At 45.8% G+C, this 18,003-nt stretch overlaps 1 protein-coding gene across 1 annotated transcript in view; it reads left to right on the top strand.

Annotated features, from left to right (window-relative positions):
* Positions 1–1,005: 1,005 nt before the first annotated feature.
* The window catches only part of SPECC1L (sperm antigen with calponin homology and coiled-coil domains 1 like), a 59,757-nt gene continuing 42,759 nt past the window's right edge, over positions 1,006–18,003 (top strand). The window contains exons 1-4 of the mRNA XM_085238209.1: positions 1,006–1,137; positions 10,214–10,403; positions 14,990–15,149; positions 16,101–17,728. Coding sequence (XP_085094335.1) covers positions 10,251–10,403; positions 14,990–15,149; positions 16,101–17,728 — 1,941 coding nt within the window. The 5' untranslated portion in view covers positions 1,006–1,137; positions 10,214–10,250. The remainder of the gene's footprint in view (positions 1,138–10,213; positions 10,404–14,989; positions 15,150–16,100; positions 17,729–18,003) is intronic.

Here is an 18,003-nt window from a genome sequence, read left to right as displayed (position 1 = left end):
CTACTCCTTCAAAATTAGAGCTACTTCATGTTTTGCAAGGCAAAAGCTGTATTACTTCAGTGAAATCTACAGGCTAGCAGAAGGCCATTACTGAATTAAAGCAACTGTGATATACAGGAACAGCATGGAAGGCAGGGAAATAGCTGGGCAAAGTGCTGCATTACCAGGTATATAATTAACATTATCAGGTGTTTCATCCCTTTGATCCCTTACCAGGATTATTACTTTACTGATGCAGCCAGCCTCACCCCTCACACCTTTCCATCACTAATTTATTATGAAATCAGCTTTGGCCTCTCTAAATATTGCATTAAATTAGTGTTTTGTAGCAATCAAGGTGCAAATGGAATCACTTATTTAAATCAAGTTCTCCCAAGGGAACTCGATGGGCATTACTAACACTTCTTCCCCACTGGATCTGTATAATACAGCTTCAAATTTGCTTTCTTAGAGTCCTTCTATAAAATGGCTCTCGCTGAACAAGCAGACGTGCACTGCACTGGATCAGGATACGCAGGGCTGCCTCCTGATCACGGCCTCTGCTCAGCCTGCCCTGCTCGCCCTGGCTCAGCTCTCCCCTCACGCCCCGCTCGGTGCTCCCAGCCGCTCCCCCTTCACAAAGACCCCTGCTGAGCAGTGCCTCCATTTTCCAGGAGAACCCCTGCCAGCGCGGAAAGATGGGGAATGACACCTTCATCGCAACCTGATCCCATAAATATGTAAGAAACGTTTCCCTGCAAAGGTAATCAAGCAAGCTGCGCTGCAGCACCGGGCAGCGAACAGCCGCTCTGTTGAGGACCACAGCCGTTACAGCCGCTCCCTCAGGTGCTGCGAGGCACGAGCCGAGCCCGGCCCACCAATAGGAGCGCGCGCGGCGCCAGAGCGCACGCGCCCCCACGGCCCCGGTGTTGCTCCGGAGTGGGACGGCTGGCGCACGCGCAGTGCGGCGGTGCCGCCCGCGAGGGGCGGGACGGGGCGAGGTGGGGGGGGGCTCCCTGCCGTCCGCGCGCGCCCCTCCGCGCCCCCTCCGCCTCCCGCCGGCGGCGCGTGCGGCCCGGCCCGGTCCGGCCCCGTTCCCTCACGTCGGGCCGCGCCGCGAAGACGCGGGAAGGAGGAGGAGGAGGAGGCGGCTGCCCGGTAAGCGCCGAGCGCCGGCCCCGACCCCGACCCCGACCCCCGAGGGTCTCCTCTCAGGGCCGCGAAGGCCCCGCAGGCCGTGCCCCGGGCTCCTCCCCCCGCCTCGCCCTGAGGGGCCTCGCCGTCCGGCGGCCGTTCCGTGCCCGGGGGCGGCCTGAAGGAACGGCGGGGCGGCGCGTGGCCGCGCTGAGGGACAGGGGCCGGATTGTGGGGCGGGGGTGAGAGCTGCGTTCCGACCTTCTCTTCCCGTGTGCGGAGTGCTGCCGGTACGCAGCGGGCGTTGCTGCCGCTGCTGCCCGGCGTCACCCGGGCTTGGTAAAGGGATCCCGGAGCTGCGCCGCAGTGACAGCGCAGAGCGGCTCTGAGGGCGGCAGCGCAGCAGCGACGCGCGATCCGCACCGTGCCAGGAGCCACAAACGGCGCTTCTGGAGCGGCAGATGTGTTACGAGTTGTTGTTCCTCTGCCTGAAAAAGTGCCGTGCGCTCCGGCTGAGGACGCGGCCAGAGAGAGCTCTGCTCGCCCTAAAGGCAAACACAGCCCTGTGCTTCCTGCACAGCCCTGCTCGGCGTGGACTTCGGCTGCCTGAGGAGGAACTGAGGCAGGAACTCTCTGTGAGTCCTGCAGGAGCTCAGCAGTACATAATGCCTCCTCCAGCCCGGTTACTGTTAGGTGGTAGCTAACAAAAATGCAAAGAACAGTTTTCTTCTCCAAAAGAAAAGTCAGGCTCTGGTACAGCCTGCCCATGGGGTGCTGGGGTCACTGACCCCACAGGTGCTGGGGAACAGGGCAGGTGTCACCCTGTGTGATGTGGTCTGAGTGGTCCCAGTGCTGGGAGCAGATAGTCTTAGTGCTCTTTTTAGCATAATGATCTGAAAAAGTGAGATGGGAGTACATTGTGTGACAGTATCACTAAATTTTCAGCTGATGGAAAAATCAGCTCCTAGGCCTGTGGGCTGTGTGGAGTAAGGAAAGAAGAAAACTGTGTTTTTTTCAGATGTTTTCTTGTTGCTGAAACCCCATGTCTGATTTCTTTACTGAATACAGGACGTGGCTGTGGAGAACAAAGCATCTGAGATGTTTTTAATTCATTCTCCTATTTCTGTCAAACACAGTGCTGTGTAATTAAACCCCGCAGCCCATATTTCCCAGTCCTTTTGTCTGCTCAGAGCAGGTCGTTGATGGGACTTTTGTCATGGACGTTGATAGTAATCTGTGGTTTTATTGACTTTAGCTCTATGAAGCACTGCTTTATTACAGTGTGACGGTGACAGAACGTCACAGCGGCGCCTCCAGATCTCCAGGACTGTGCTTCTGGTGTTTTGCAGCTGGGTCAAGTTTCACCTTCCCCTCTAGAGTCCCTGTGGCATTCAGGCACGCTGGGCCTGTCCGTAGGAGTCTCTCCAAGAAACCTGGGGCGTTAGGCTGGGCCTGGCTGCCTGCTGCACATCCTCAGTGCAGTGCTGGCACCAGCAGTTCTGTCCACAGTGGACAAGGATCTTTGGGCTGTTCTGACTTTCATTGCGTTGAGCAATAGATGAGGTAGCATAAATGAGGTGTGAATAAATGCATGCTTCCAGATAGCACGGTGTGGGGAAGTGAGTTTATGCCGTTTTTGTTCCAGTACAAAAGAAGAAAATACATTCTTGAGAGACGAAGCGAGTATTGGGAATTTCTAAAGGGATCTTTCACAGACATACTTCAGAAGTTCCTTTTTTTGTTCTTTCTCCTTGATCTTGTAATGTTAGAGCCTGTCTTGCCAACCAGGATCCAGTTCTAGGAACTTGTAATGCTGTTAGTGTGACCGAATCTCTGTGGCGCAGTGGGAAAAGCAGCATCACAAATGTTATGCTTGTACTTCCTGACTTCAGAAATCACCCTATTTGATCTTATTTTTAGTCCTCTTACTGAAAAAGGGAAAATAAGCAGGCCTTAGAGGCTGAGTTATATGCTTGGATGTGGCCTGAAGTGACGACTCACAGGGAGCTTATTTCTTGTTTCTTTTGAGCTTACTCCAGCTGAAACGATCAGAGCAAGCCACCCTCTGGAACACTTAGCAGCTTAGTGCAGCCGGAGAGTGATCATAGGATGCTGTCTCTCCTCAGATAAATAATTCATTGTTCACATGCTGATGCACATGCATGGTTTTCTTCGGAATGAAAGCTTCTGTAAGGGTGCTGGACTTTTGATCTTCATTATTGTAAGTAAATGGCTCCTGATAATTTTGCAAAGAACAGACAAATACATGGCAGAACTGGGAGTGACAAAAAGAGGAATTTGCATGTAAATGGTGAAGGTAGGTGAAAAGAGACCTCTTAAAGGAGGAAAAAAAAAAGGTGAATAAAGGTAGTACTGAAGTACTTGGGTGATGTATTTGATGACATCAGCCTGAAAGTAATGCTATGATTTGTCTTCATTTTGGCCTTTTAGCCCACGTGGGGTGCTTCATTGCACAGACACATGCAGTGCATGGCCCGATGGGATGTGTATTTGGGATGTGGACAGCTTGACCAGGAGTCTGCCTTCCTTCCAGCTCTCTCTCAAACTTCGTGTTCTTCTTAACCCATTTCTGTGTGTGTGTTCTTAATTAAAAGCACTGGCAGTAGTTCTGGCAGACGGAGCCTTCCTGAACATTCAGCTGTGGAATGATTTGCAGTGTGAGAGCTGGGCTGGGTTCTCCTGCAGCAGTGCATTCCCTGTGAGGTGCTGCAGCCCTGGGGCTGACAGGGACACAGCTGAAGGAGCGATCTGTTACAGCTTGGCTCTTTCCAGTTAGCCATGAGAGGCTCCATAGTATCCCCAGCAATACTGTGTGAGTCAAATGCATATCTGCAAGCTCGCATTCAGGCAGGTAAATGTCCCTGGTGCTAGCATGGTGTTTAGGAAGGATTTGCATGCAGTTCTGTCTCGTCTCCGTCTGCCAAGCCTGAAGGTTTTAAAACCAAGTCATGAGTGTGCAGTTGTCAGGTTTCAGAGACAAGGAGAAGGTGGCTCAGAGCACAGGGCTCATACCCATACAGAGCTGACCTTCAGCCCTGCTAGCAGCCTCTGTGTTCTGTCTTTGGATTGCTCACAGAACTCATGGGTTTCCTCACCCAGCTGATGTGGCCCTGCAGAGTGGTGGTGATGGGGCTGCTCCCAGCAGGGTGACAGCTCTGCCGTGTGGTCTCGCTCTGAGCTCAGGCTGGTGTGAGCCGTGCCCCACGGGGGGAGCCTTCCTCTCATTCCCGGTTCCGTGGCCTGCTGCTCTGCGTAATGCCTGGTAATTATGAGGTGAGTCAGATCAGCCCTGATCTGATGAAAAAAACTAACTCATCAGAAAACGAGCTACGATCTCTAGAACTGAAACAAGGGAGAGGACAGAGGAAGGGGTGGGACTGTCTCTTTTGGTGGCAGGGTACAATTAAATGATTTTCACAACTGGCTTAAGCAATCCCCAGAAGGCATTTCCCTCCCCCAGCCCCAGCAGGACTGGTTTACAGATGGGCTATTCCCACCCGTGCCATTCGCTCGGCCCAGCTGTGACCAGAACCTGGACATCCCGTGCTGGAAATCCAGGTGTGAGCCCTGGGGCTGGGATGGCTTCAAGTGGTGGTGCAGCCCTTCAGGAATGCTGCCGGGCCAGGTCAGCCATGGAATGGGCATGGTGAGCACCTAGCTGTCTCTCAGCAGCAGAAATGCAGGCAGCTTTAGTCCTCAAGTTGAGGATGCATGAATCAGCATCTGATAAGAACAGATTGATAGTTGGAAACAAGCTGCAAACAGGAAGCAGGCCTTGGGGATTTTGCACAAATTGATGATCTGATAGAGTATTCTGGATGAATGCTCGATTCGGGCGAATTTATTCACTTACAGATTTGGCCTGTACATACTTGTGCTGGAAAGCACTGCTCTGGCTCCTCAGGCAGCACAGTGCTTGTCTATAAGCATTCTCTGTCCCCCTTCTTCTAATGGGAGCCAGCACACCGACCTCATTCCTCTCCCTGTTAGTCTCATGCTGCTACAGGCTTAGTGCAGCTGCTGGTAGCAGAGTTCAGCTGGCAGAGGTGAGTGGAGACAGGGAAGAGGCCACTGCTGCACTCTGTCCTGGGTATAGGAGTGCCGTGAGGTGTTACTGCTGAGCTGAAAGGGAAGGAAGCTGTCCTGCCAAGTCCCCTGCTCTTCAGATAGCATGTTGCTCTTTGTGCAAGTGCTTCCCTGGCTGCAGAAGGAGAATCTCCACAGGGCAACCTAAGTGTGAGTTAAATAATAGAATATGTGCTTAAGGTTACGTGATTCTAAATACACCTTTGTAGCTGGAGGGTAATTGGTTTGTGCAATAAGTTACTTCAGAGCTCCCTGAGATAGCTGGTGGGTGATGATGGGATCACAGGGCTACCTACCACCTATCACTAGCTGATTGCAATTTAAGGCAGCCAGTCCTCTGGCTGTGGTGTAATAATTTTGCTTTTATTTTTAACCCAGAAAGCCTGCAGTGCCAACACAGTGCTTCTGTTCTAATGCAGTACTAACCTGAGAGCTTTGTAGAGAAGATGGATACTTCTGCCAAGTCTGCTTAAACCTTTTAAGTCTGACACAGAGTTGTAATGACAATCCAGGAAATAGGTCTGTACTGTATCGTGTGTGTGTGTGTAGTTTAAAGTTTGGATGCAAGTGTGAATTTTACTATGAGGTGCAGAATGGAGGAGAGGAGGCTGAAGGGTGACCATATCACTCTCTGAAAGGAGGTGGTGGTGAGGTGGGGATCAGCCTCTGCTCCTGGGGAACAGCAGTAGGATGAGAGGTGATGGGCTCATGGTGCACCAGGATGGGTTCAGGTCGGGTACTGGGAACAGTTTCTTCTCTGAGGGAGCAGTGATGCACTGGCACAGCTGCCCAGGGGCTGCTGGGGTCACCGTTCCTGGGGCTGTCGTTCTGCTTGGCAGAGCTGCCAGAAGAGCTTCCCCAGGTGCTGCTCACAGTCTGTGCTGGGAGGGGCAGCGGAGCCCGTCTGATGGATGCTTGTTTTCTTCTGTCCTCAGCAGTGGTTTGAAATAACGTCTGTTTAAGGTAGGAGCTTGGAAACAAGGCGTTATTTAATTTTGTTATGAAAAGGCTTTTTTAGTGCATGGCCTGTTAGTTAGGAGCTCTGTAGCTGCTCCTGTCACTTGTCTGGAATGTGAAGCACTGCAACGGTCGCACGTTGCTCACAGCACTTACAGCTCTGCAGTTTTTCCAAACAAGGAGCAGAGGAATGGAGGTGCACAACGGCCGCTTCTCACCCAAAGCTCTCTTCTTTCTTCCCTTTGGTTTCAAAAGAAAAATAGCAATATCAATGCTGCCTTAACAGCACTGCTCACTTGTCTCACTGGAACTTGGCTTTGGCTGTCGGCCTTTCAGTGCAGCAGTGGTGGTTTGCAGGCAGCCCCGCTCTGCCCACTGTGTGCCATTTGGGGTCCCATGGGCTGTTCATCGCCCTCCCCAGGAGATGTCCTGTAGGAGCTGTGAAGTGCCTTTCATCTCATGTTTGCCCCTCGCTGGGGCTCCTTTGGGTCTGAATGCAGCCCATAGGTTGGGGAACAGCACGTACCAGCTGATGTGTGGGTGGGCAGGAGAGATGGATTTGCTGAGCTCCGCGTTTGCTTTATGGTTTTGTGTTACTTTCTCAGTAATTCCTGGAATTGCTTTTACTCTTTTGACTTCTCCCAAATGCTGCGAATCAAAGCACTGAAGTCACGCTGAGCAGTGTTGATCTGTTCAGAACATGCCTCCATCTGACTGCTGTGCTTTGCAGCTTTGTGGGCCGGGGGTGTGAGCAGTGTATGCTATGTGCCTCTGCCCTGGTAGCTTATTTCATGTTCCGGACGTGGAGTTGGTGGTAGTTATGCTCTCTTGCCTGCAGAGACTTGAAGACATTCTGATGCATTTTTTACAGGAGGCTGGAGGGGTTGTATTGCATAATCTTTCCTTTGCTTTTCCGCCTTTTGGGACTGTCTTTGTGGCCTAAAAATGTCATTCCCTGCTTGTTTGGGCAGAAGTCATCAGCCTGTGTACATCAAATCCAAGGAATTTGTACACAGAGAGTGAGCGTACCGAGTGCAGGGCTCGGTTTGAAGATAGCCATTTCCTTCTGCATTCTGGGCATCTGCTTTGTTCATCAGTGCTTCCAAAAAGGCTCAGTGTCCTCAGACCTGAGGGATTACATCTCTTTTCTTTTGAGTAACTCTTGAGAGGCATTCTGATACTATTTACCACATTTTATTGGAAAAAGTTAATAGGTGAAACAACGTACTCCTCGATGAGGTATCTTCAGCAAGCAGCAGACAGCTGGTGCCTTGTTTGCTGCTGGGTGCCCTCTTGCCTTACAGGCTCAGGAAACTGCTTTGTGTTCTAATTAAGCCTTACCTCTGTGACAGCAAGATTTGCATAAAGAAGCATATGAAGAAAGGTAAGAAATCAGCCTTGCTCGCAGCACTCAGGTCTCTAAAAGCTGTGGGTACACACAGGGGCAGCTCTGCGAGAGCTGCCCAGCACCAGGCTGGGTGCATCAGCCTCAGGAGCAGCAGTGCTATTGGGCAGAGAGCCTTCAAATTATTATTTATGGTGCCGTGTTTGCAGCTGCACAGAGCACTGGGTTGGTGCCACACACTGCCAGAGCTGCATCCCGGCTGGATCTGCATTTGTGTCCTGTGCCATGTGTGCTGCTGAGAGAGAGAGATCTGGAAGAGGATACAGGTTGGAGGCAGCACTTGCCTTGCATGTCAGGAATGCGGGCTTTCTATCTGATAGCTGGGGCCCATTTGGGCATTTTTCCATCCTGATTAATGCTATAATTGATACTGTAATGCTGGCGTTAATCAAATGGCTGCAGTAATGCCTCGTGTCCCGCTGGTGGGTCGGTGCTCTGTTGGCTGTGTGCTGGGGGCACTCCCAGGAGCAGCTGGGGGGCGGGGGGATGCAGGCTGTGTTCTGCTGGTAGTGCTGAGCTCCTCTCTGCTCTTTGCTTTGGGTTTTCTGAGGTTGGAGGGAGTGTGTCAGGGGAGGGAAGGCTTTGGTAACTTCTTTCTCCCTGGGGTAAGTTATGAACTGCAGTCCTGTATGGAGTGTTCGCTCTTTAAAACCATGATGAAATGTTATTTTAGCTCTTACCTGAATTACGTTGTGTTGTACGTTAAAATCACACAGCTTACTTTATTTTCACTTATTGAAATCACTGCTGTTGAAGCAGACGTTGCAAGAAAAGAGGTTTTATTGTTTCTCCAGTGTGCTTTGGGTAACTTTTTATGTGATCAATAGGACATTACAATCGTTTGTAATGGAGCCAGTTTTGCACTATTTTCTCTTCACGCTTTCTGTCCTCTTTGTTCTTTTCAGTTCTGATTTTCAGTGGAATAAGATCAATAGCACGTGGAAGTGTTTGACTCACAAACATGGAAAAGGCAAGAAGTGTGAGCATGGCAGCGTGGTCCTGCCTATAAACATCGCCTTCTGGGGAGGTGTTGGTGTACAGCAAGCACTTCACCTTCATGGGGCTTCTCTGGCTGGGGCTTTTCTGGTTTGGGCTTTGCTGTGTTTTTCTTAGGAGTGTCCCATTTCAGATGATCCCTCGGTGATGTATTGCTCTGCGCGGGCGTTCTGGTTCCTGGTAGCAGCATGGCAGCACTGCTGCATTGCTGACATTCTGATGGGGGAAACTGCAGCAGTGGACAAAGTTTTCTGTGTCTGTTCATGTCAGAGTTCAAGAGTCTGGAAGCTATAAACAAATATTTTCAGTGTCTTAAAATGAGACTTTGTGTTAATGGCGCTGAGGGATCTGAAGATGTAAAGCTTTGGGAGTTTTACTGACTTTGAGGGAGGTCAGAGTTGGAATCTGCTCGTGTGCAGAAGTGGTGCTGGGCTGGAGGAGTATGTGTTCGGTGTTCAGTGTCATTTTGGTAGTGTAACAAACACACTGCTTCTGACTGCTGTGTTTGTGTGTGGCACTTCTCGTGCACTCGGTTGCCCATCTGCTTTTTGTGCCTCCAAAGCTTTTTGCTTTGGAAGAGATGGGGAGACTTCGATGGGCTTTGTGTTTCTAACTGGCTGTGAGATATTGAGCTCAGGTGGAGCAGAGCACTCACTCCATCTGGCCTGGGAGGTTGAAAGGGGTGTTGTCTCCTCCTGCTCCATTCTCTGTCTGCTGGCTCAAGCAGAGTGAGGAAGGCAGCTGCCAGCTGTCCTGCTTCAGTAAGAGAGAGGATGAGCACGACGTGTCCGGTCCTTCTTGTGTCCCTGCACCAAGTTGTCAGCTCTTCTGCCTTTCCTGTGGCTGTCTGCTGGAATTGGCAATGTGGCTGTCTGCTGCAGCTGCTCCATGTTTGTGCGAAGTCAGCTTGGTTTTCCGTGGCTGGGCCACAGGTCTGACATCTGTCTGCTGTTGGAGGGAGCTGGAAGGTGAGGAGGTGCTCAGGCATCCCGTGGCAGGGCGTGCTGGCTTACTTCTTGGAGACAGTCATCATAATCATGTGACAATATGAAACCTTAAATTCAAGACACTTGAAATCCCACATCTTTATTAATTTGACTTTCAATAATAACTGGTTTCAAGGAATAAGAATTTTTCATCTTCTCTGACTTGTTATAAAAAAGCCCATTTTCTTTGCAACTGCTGATACACTTTAGTACTTCAGTTACCAAGCTAATCTTTTCTCAGATCCGCTGTTGTTGGGAGTCAGCCTGTTGCCTTCATGCTCCCACGGTATTTTCTTTCCCACAGTCAGAAGTAAAGAACACTGCAGCCCTAATAAGCCTTTCTTTTGCTAGCTAACAAGCAAACTCAGTAGCGTGGGTCACATCTAAAGTATCTTTGGTTCAGTGCCATTTGTGGAAAGGAAACTGGAAAAAATAAAACTTGGAGTGGAGCTGGAGGAGAACTCATGGTTAAAAAAAAAAAAATCCTTTTATAAAGCATAAAACCTGTAAGTCAGTTCCATATATATGCTGTTTGGCTCTGGTTTGTGGTTCTTAGTGCTATTCTTGACTTCCTCTCTTAGATAGAGTGTTACAAAAATATGCTGCATTTCATTTGTACTTCGTGCTGAAGTCTTCTTTCTGTTTGCAGATTTGTTTGTAAATGCATCATAAACAGACAGCCCAGAATGAAGAAAGCAAGCAGGAGTGTTGGCTCAGTGCCCAAAGTGCCTGGAGTAAATAAGACTCAAACAACTGAAAAAACCAAACCGGAGAGCGGCTCCTCACTGTCTGCAGTAACAAAACTCTCCAAACCCGGGACATCAGCATCCCTTTTGAAGGTAACAGCTACTACAAATTTCTGACTCTTTCAATTTTTGACAAGAAAGCTTTAGAAGTAAAGTATTTTACAACGCGTTTTCAGTGCAACTAGATTTTGTTACGTGGGGAACTGAAGGGAATTGAGGTGGTTATGCAGCACTGGGCAGAGTGAAGGGTCTTGTGTGGTGTTCGTGCTGTATTTTCACACTGCAGTTTGTGGTGGGATGGAAGGCAGCATACTTTGCAGAACTTGGTTGTTCTGCAAAGGAGTGAAGTGAAAGTTGCATTGGAATGAGTGTTATTAGTAGTGTCATGTGTTATGCTTGAATGGTGTGTCAGTGACTGATGGGATTTGAAGAGAGCTATGCACCATTCTGAAACAAGAACTAATGAGGTACCTGACATGAGAAACTTTTTGACATTGGTGATCCGTGTCAGGTCAGTGCAGCTGCATTCTACTGGCTGTTTTGACCTTTCCTTTGTGTGAACTATTGCTTGAGCTGAACATGCACAGGTTGATTCTTGCTCCTAAAAGAAGTTCAGAGGTAGAGGTTCTCTCGTATGTTTCCAGATTGAGGATCATAGGCTTTTCAACAACCAAGAAATAGGACTTAGCAAGTTGTGCTGGTGCAGAATTTTTGACCTGAGATCATGTCAAGGCTGGACTGATGTTCTGAGCCTGCCTGCTCTGCCTCCCTGTTCTGGTGGAGATGTGGCTGGGCTCCCCTCCTGCTGCCCAGTGTGAGGAGCTGTAGCATTTCTGCAGCTGCCCTGGAGCAGAGGAGCATGCTGAGAATAAGGGCTGCTGTGTGCAGCTGGGACCTGAATCTGTGCTGCCTACAGGCAGCCAGATAGACTGTATATGTACCTGGCAAGATGTAGAATTAAGAAACTGTAGTAGCTGAAGCTGTTTTGTAATAACTTTGCAGATTTGCCAAAGTCTGTCTTTCACTCTTTTTTCTCTGTTATGGAATAACAGTTACTACTTCTGCATTGAACTGCCAAACTGGCATTCACATAGATTTTTCTCCCTGTGTGCCCCTTCTACTCCCACCACTCCATTTTCTTAACTTGAAATAATCTTTTGATGGTTGTTGACACTTCTCATTTTGCATTTCCAGAAACCTCTCAAAGAATACAGAAACAAAACCCTTTTGTAGTTTACTGATCAAGTTTCTGAGGCGATACCTCTCAGTGAGGTAAAGGAGGAGGATGATCTAACACTGAAGAAATCTGACCCAGTCTGCTTTCACAATTTTACTTCTTACTTTAGTAACACTTCTGGCTATGTTTGGGTGTTGGATTAGAATTTGACGATCGTCTGTTTGAGGTACAATGAAAAATTTCCCTATAATTACTGTGATTTATCTCAGCTTTATGTTACAACCAGGCTTACTCATGCAGTTGGGTGTCTCCTCCTTGTCAAGCTGCTGCTTTGCCAGCTGTGTGACTTAATGACTTTTTCTTATTTAATTTTCTCTGAGTGTTCCATACTCAAAAAGTTAGTTGCTTGTATTTTTGGACTTATGATTGCTGTGAAATCACCTGTATGATTTCTGACTTGAAAGAAATACCAGCAATTTATTTTGTGTGGTCCTATATTTGATCTTACCAATTAAGCTTTCAGCGTATTGCCTTCCTTAAAGTAGTCTGCAGACGTGGTAAATTTGTGTGCATTTGGTAAGTTTTATCTAGTATTCCTTGAAAACAAAGCAAAGCATGACTGGCATGAGATTTAATTGCAGCAGTTTACTGACTTATGCAGACCTCAAAATAAGTGTGCATACAGATATGAAAACCTTTGGGTTGGTTGTTGAACGAAAGGCAGATATTAAGGAATAGAAATGCACAGGCACATTACTTAATCAGTAGTGCAAGTAAAAATGGCTTTCTAATTCTAGCACATTTTTTTTCTATCTCCTTCATGACGAGCTGTAGGGTGGTGCTTTGCTTGAGGTGAGAGGTGGGGGGTCTTTAACCACGCATTGTTCTGTGGTTTTGTCTTGTTCCAAGTGTTTAGACAATGAGTGCAGGAAGAAAATGGGAGACCCACCCTTCAGTGCAGCTGAATGCTGTTTCTGTCTGCTGCAGGATGCCTGTGTGATATTGACCAACTCTTTCAGAAATTCTTTCAGGTGACCTTTCTCATAAGGTTTTTGGTTCCCACTGCACTCCGGACTTTGGTAAACATCCACCACTTTCCCACCTGCACACACACGTTATTACAACAGCCACCCACCTCTACTTTCTAATCTGTCAAAAAATATTTTGTGCAAACAGGATTGTGTCCCTTTTTTTAAGATAAGAACTTCTTCAGCCAATGAGCTTTCAGTTGTGTTAACAATCACAGCTGTAATTAGACAGCAGCTGTACTTGATGCAAATAAATTGCAAAAATCCAGCGCCTCTGAAAAGTCAGAGTAGGCCCTAACATTTGAAAATCAAAACTTAGAAAGTATCTTCAGGATTCCTGTGTCTGGGCTTCAGCAATCGGTTTGCAAAATGCAATAACTTAATTACAGATTGTTATGAAGTTTAGTATTTGAAGTACTTCGGTGCAGCAGCAGTGAGCATCAAAGAAAATCCCACGTAGGAGTAATTATGTAGATAGATAAAAAAAGGATTTGAATGAGGTGCAGTAAATAGGACATGCATATTGGGAAACTAATGGGAAATGAATTATAGAGGTGATCGTTCAAGTTTCATTGCACTGAAAGAAATAAAGTTGTGGGGGAAAATGGAATGTGAATTGTATTGCATTGGCACTTCCAATTATTTGGTTTTCTAATCTTTCAGTTTTTAAAGAAGGGTTTTTTTTGCTAAGCAGGGATGCAACATCTCCAGTAAATGGGAGAAACTTTTTCCTTGAGAAAACTGTTTAATAAACATACGATATTAATTTCAGTTCCAATAAAAATAGATACTGTAAAAATACTTTGATTTTTCAAGTCAAGAGTGGTTGCTATTAGGGAGCATTTAGAAGAGAACTGCTGGTTTGTAATTTTTCCAAAGCTTTGCTAAATAGTTTTTCCTGCCAATAGTGTAGTGTTACAGTTTCTCTAAACTGTTTACTAATTGGCTGCAGAGGAGGAAGTGCCTTCCAACCTCCCCTGGGAATAGGGCACGGGTAAGTCAGAGGGAGAAGGGCTGGCTGAAATTCCTTTGTTCAGCAGAGGGCTGGAGATGACTAATGTCAGAAAGCCTGCATTTAACATAGTTCTCTTTCTTCAAGCTGAGTCACGTCTTGACCTATTTGGCTTGATAACACGTGCTACAAGTGTTTGAAAGCTGAATCTAATTTCTCTGCTCTCTTAGCAAGGTACAAATGCCAAGAGCTAATAGTCTGTCTGACTGATGTCAGACTCGGCAGAATCACTGTTATCAATGTTGCTAGCTATTGTCAAATTCTCAGCTCCAAAAAGAAACTATGTAATAGAGTGAGATGGAACACTGGTTTTAACTAAGCATGTGTAAATTCATTCTCAATGTGTAAAATCATTGTGTCTGGCTAACACTATTTAACATGGATATGTATGTGATACAGAGGTTACAAATCTGCAGAATTTTAAGTCGTGATGCAGAACTCCTGGCTGGGACCTTTTAGCAGGAATGCTGGTTGAGACTTCAAATGTGTTATCTAATTGAATAATACAATTACTCAGGGAATGCTGTTAATTTTTTTGATTTTTTTTTTTTGGTCCTTATAATAGGAAGAATGTTTAGCCTATTATGATTGTTTCTCCATTTGGCAAATTGCATTTTAAAGAGTGGTGCTGTCTGCCAATTTGTACTTGGGTACTTGGTATTTTTAGATGTTGCTTTACTCTGGAAGATGCATTCTCTATTTGGGAATCTGGCTCTTGAGATCCTTGTACTTACACTTGTCACATTCCAGGCAGCTGTTGTGTCTAACAGTCGCTTCAGGAATGATGTTAAGAGGTCAGACGAAAAGTACATGAAACAAATGTCCTGTCTGTGAGATTGCCTAGGAAGGAGCATGAAAACAAGGCAGGGATATATGGTGAGGGTGGCTTTTTTCCCCCTTCTTGCTACTGTCTCTAGTGGTTTGTGGCTTAGCATTTTGAGCTAGAAATGGTATTTTATTTATCTTGGATTGATTTTTATTGTTGTTAGCTTTCATTTTTGTTGAGAATTTGTCCAACAGAAAATGCTTGATCGTGTTCTCTTGAAGCACACTAGGCAAACTTCCTAGTATTTGTTGGTTTATTTTTATACTTGGGGAACCTTTCTGTCAAAATTGAGAAAAATTACACTTCATTGTAATTTCTTTTTTTCACACTTCCCTGTGATTTCTTTTCTTTTTTTTTTTTTTTTTCCAATTTAAGTATTGAAAAGTTGATTATTTCCTCTCTCTTGGGCGAGAGGGGACTTGGTTTCTATGGTCAGTTGTGTGTAAGTAGTTGAAGTTCAGTTTCAACTCACCTGCTCTGCATGGTGCAGTGCAGTTACTCTTCAGCATACTTGCACAGACATAAGACTGGTCAAATGTGTACTTGTTAAACTGATGGAATCCTTCACAGAAGAAATGTTGGCTATGCAAACTTGTCAGCCAGCTGTCTGTAAGCTGCATCTTACTTTTCTTTCAGACTAAGAGCAACGATGACCTCTTAGCAGGGATGGCCAGTGGCAGTGGAGTGACAATGACCAACGGTGTCAAGGCAAAGAAGAGCACGTGTGCATCAACAGTGTCTTCAGCTACAGGGACAACCATGAACACTTTGGAAAATAAACCTAAAACTGTTGCAGGTAGATGGATATACTGGTTCTTGAAGACAATAATTGGGTAGAATTTTTTTTCCTACCATGTAGTGTGGATGCAGACCTCCTTAGGAAGTGGTTGGTAAGATCACGGTCAAATAAACTGTCTTCTGTGCTTTGGCCTTGATCCTCTTTACATATTTTGTAATATTGTAATTGCCTCTTTGGCGGCTGCTCCTTTTAGTAGTACTGCTTATGTAAGTACTATATAGTACTAGATCATGTAGTTAATCTGGAGGGTTATGGTTTAATTTGTCTTTAGAAGATTCAAGCTGCAAATATTAAAACTTTAAGATGTGATTGTGTGTTACAGTCAATGTGTTTTTTTTAGTAGAGAAGTAAGAGAGCTTTCATAAACTGTTCAGAAAAGTGGAATTATTTAATGTGCTCTCAATACAGATGAAAATACCTTAGTCACTGTGTTTTGGATTCAGTAATGCTTGCAAAGCTGTAAATCATCTGGGAATAATATAGCAATAATTCATCTATGCCTGTATGAAATGTGATGAAAATAGAGTAGAAAGTACCCTAATATTTTATTAATCGTAATACACAATTCATCACTTAAATGCTTGCATTCAAATCTACTGAAAAGAGTGAAATTTGAACTTGCAGGAAAGCGCTGCAATCATATTTGTACATTTTGTCAGAAGCTTTTAAAGACAGAAAAAAAGAAATGTGTAAATGTTACGGTTAAACTAAGATTTGAGGTTCAAAATACTGCAGCAATATAGCAGTTGAAAAGCATACATCAAATAAAATACAACTGCTTTACCTCATAAGTAGGTTTATTTAAACATTAACTGTAAATTTATATTATGGGATGTGTTTGCCAGCATACTTTAGAAAATCAACCATTGTATGGCTAAAAAATACACAGTCTTACATTACAAGTGCTGTATTTTAAATGAGTATTCCTAACTTTCAAAAACCACACAGGTTCCACAGCTAAGCGTAGCACTTCATCTGGAACTAAAGAATCGAGCTCTTCTAGGGAGAGAATACGTGATCGTTCCCGCTTAAGCCAGAGTAAAAAACTGCCTGTGGCTGGACAGGGCAGCAGTGATACAGTACTGGCAAAACGTTCCCGCAGTCGCACCAATCCGGAATCGGATATTCGGATGAGCAAGTCCAAATCAGACAATCAGATCAGTGACAAAGCTGCATTGGAAGCAAAGGTGAATGATCTTCTGACGTTAGCAAAAACTAAAGATGTGGAAATCTTGCATCTGAGAAATGAACTAAGGGACATGCGTGCTCAGTTGGGACTTAATGAAGACCAAGTTGAAGGTGATGAAAAATCTGAAGAAAAAGAGGCCATTGTTGTCCATCAGCCGACTGATGTAGAGTCTACGTTGCTACAGTTACAGGAACAAAACACTGCCATCCGAGAAGAGCTCAACCAGCTGAAGAATGAGAACCGAATGTTAAAAGACAGACTAAATGCATTAGGCTTCTCTTTGGAACAAAGGCTGGACAACTCTGAGAAACTCTTTGGCTATCAGTCTTTGAGTCCGGAGATTACAGCTGGCAACCACAGTGATGGCGGCGGTACTCTGACATCTTCTGTAGAAGGTTCTGCTCCTGGATCAATGGAAGATTTGCTAAGTCAGGATGAACACACTTTGATGGACAACCAGCATAGTAACTCCATGGATAATTTAGATAGCGAGTGCAGTGAAGTTTATCAGCCACTGACATCGAGTGATGATGCTTTAGATGCTCCATCATCTTCAGAGTCTGAAGGCGTACCAAGTATAGAAAGATCTAGAAAAGGAAGCAGTGGCAATGCGAGCGAAGTGTCCGTAGCTTGTCTGACAGAGCGGATACATCAGATGGAAGAGAACCAGCACAGCACAGCAGAAGAGCTCCAGGCCACGCTTCAAGAGCTTGCAGATCTGCAGCAAATAACGCAAGAGCTAAACAGCGAGAACGAAAGACTTGGAGAGGAAAAAGTCATTCTGATGGAATCTTTGTGCCAGCAAAGCGATAAGTTGGAACATTTCAGCCGTCAGATAGAGTATTTTCGATCTCTTTTAGATGAACACCATATTTCCTATGTAATTGATGAAGATATGAAAAGTGGTCGCTACATGGAGTTGGAGCAGCGTTACATGGACCTTGCAGAGAACGCCCGGTTTGAGCGGGAGCAGCTCTTAGGTGTTCAGCAGCACTTGAGCAACACTTTGAAGATGGCAGAACAAGACAATAAGGAGGCCCAAGAAATGATAGGGGCATTGAAGGAACGCAATCACCACATGGAACGGATCATTGAGTCAGAACAGAAAAGCAAAACAGCAATAGCATCGACCTTAGAGGAGTACAAAGCCACGGTTGCCAGCGACCAGATAGAGATGAACAGGCTGAAAGCTCAGTTAGAGCACGAGAAGCAGAAAGTGGCTGAGTTGTATTCGATACACAACTCTGGAGACAAATCAGATATACAAGATTTGCTAGAAAGTGTCAGGCTGGATAAAGAAAAAGCAGAGACACTGGCCAGCAGTCTGCAAGAGGAGCTGGCGCACACTCGCAATGATGCCAATCGATTGCAAGATGCCATTGCTAAGGTAGTGTTTACATTCGCTGTGTTTTTAACATCACTTCTATTTCAAGACATTTACTGTTGGTCATTGCAGTTCTTTCAGAAATAAAGGATTAATTACGAGGCTAATCGGATTGCGGTAAAGTTAAGATTAATGGATTTCTTCAGTTTTGTTATGAAAGTGCTGCAGGCTTTTTTAAAGAAGTATATCATAGAATCATAAAATTATAGGAAAGACATTTGAGTTGGAAGGGACCCAACTCGAGGTCAGTCATCTAGTAAGTAAGGTCAAAGTAAGGT

Source organism: Meleagris gallopavo, chromosome 17 (genome assembly GCF_905368555.1).
Source record: "Meleagris gallopavo chromosome 17, MGAL_WU_HG_1.1, whole genome shotgun sequence".
Taxonomy (NCBI): domain Eukaryota; kingdom Metazoa; phylum Chordata; class Aves; order Galliformes; family Phasianidae; genus Meleagris; species Meleagris gallopavo.
Note: the sequence above shows the minus strand (reverse complement) of the source record. Positions and strands in the feature narration are given on the sequence as shown.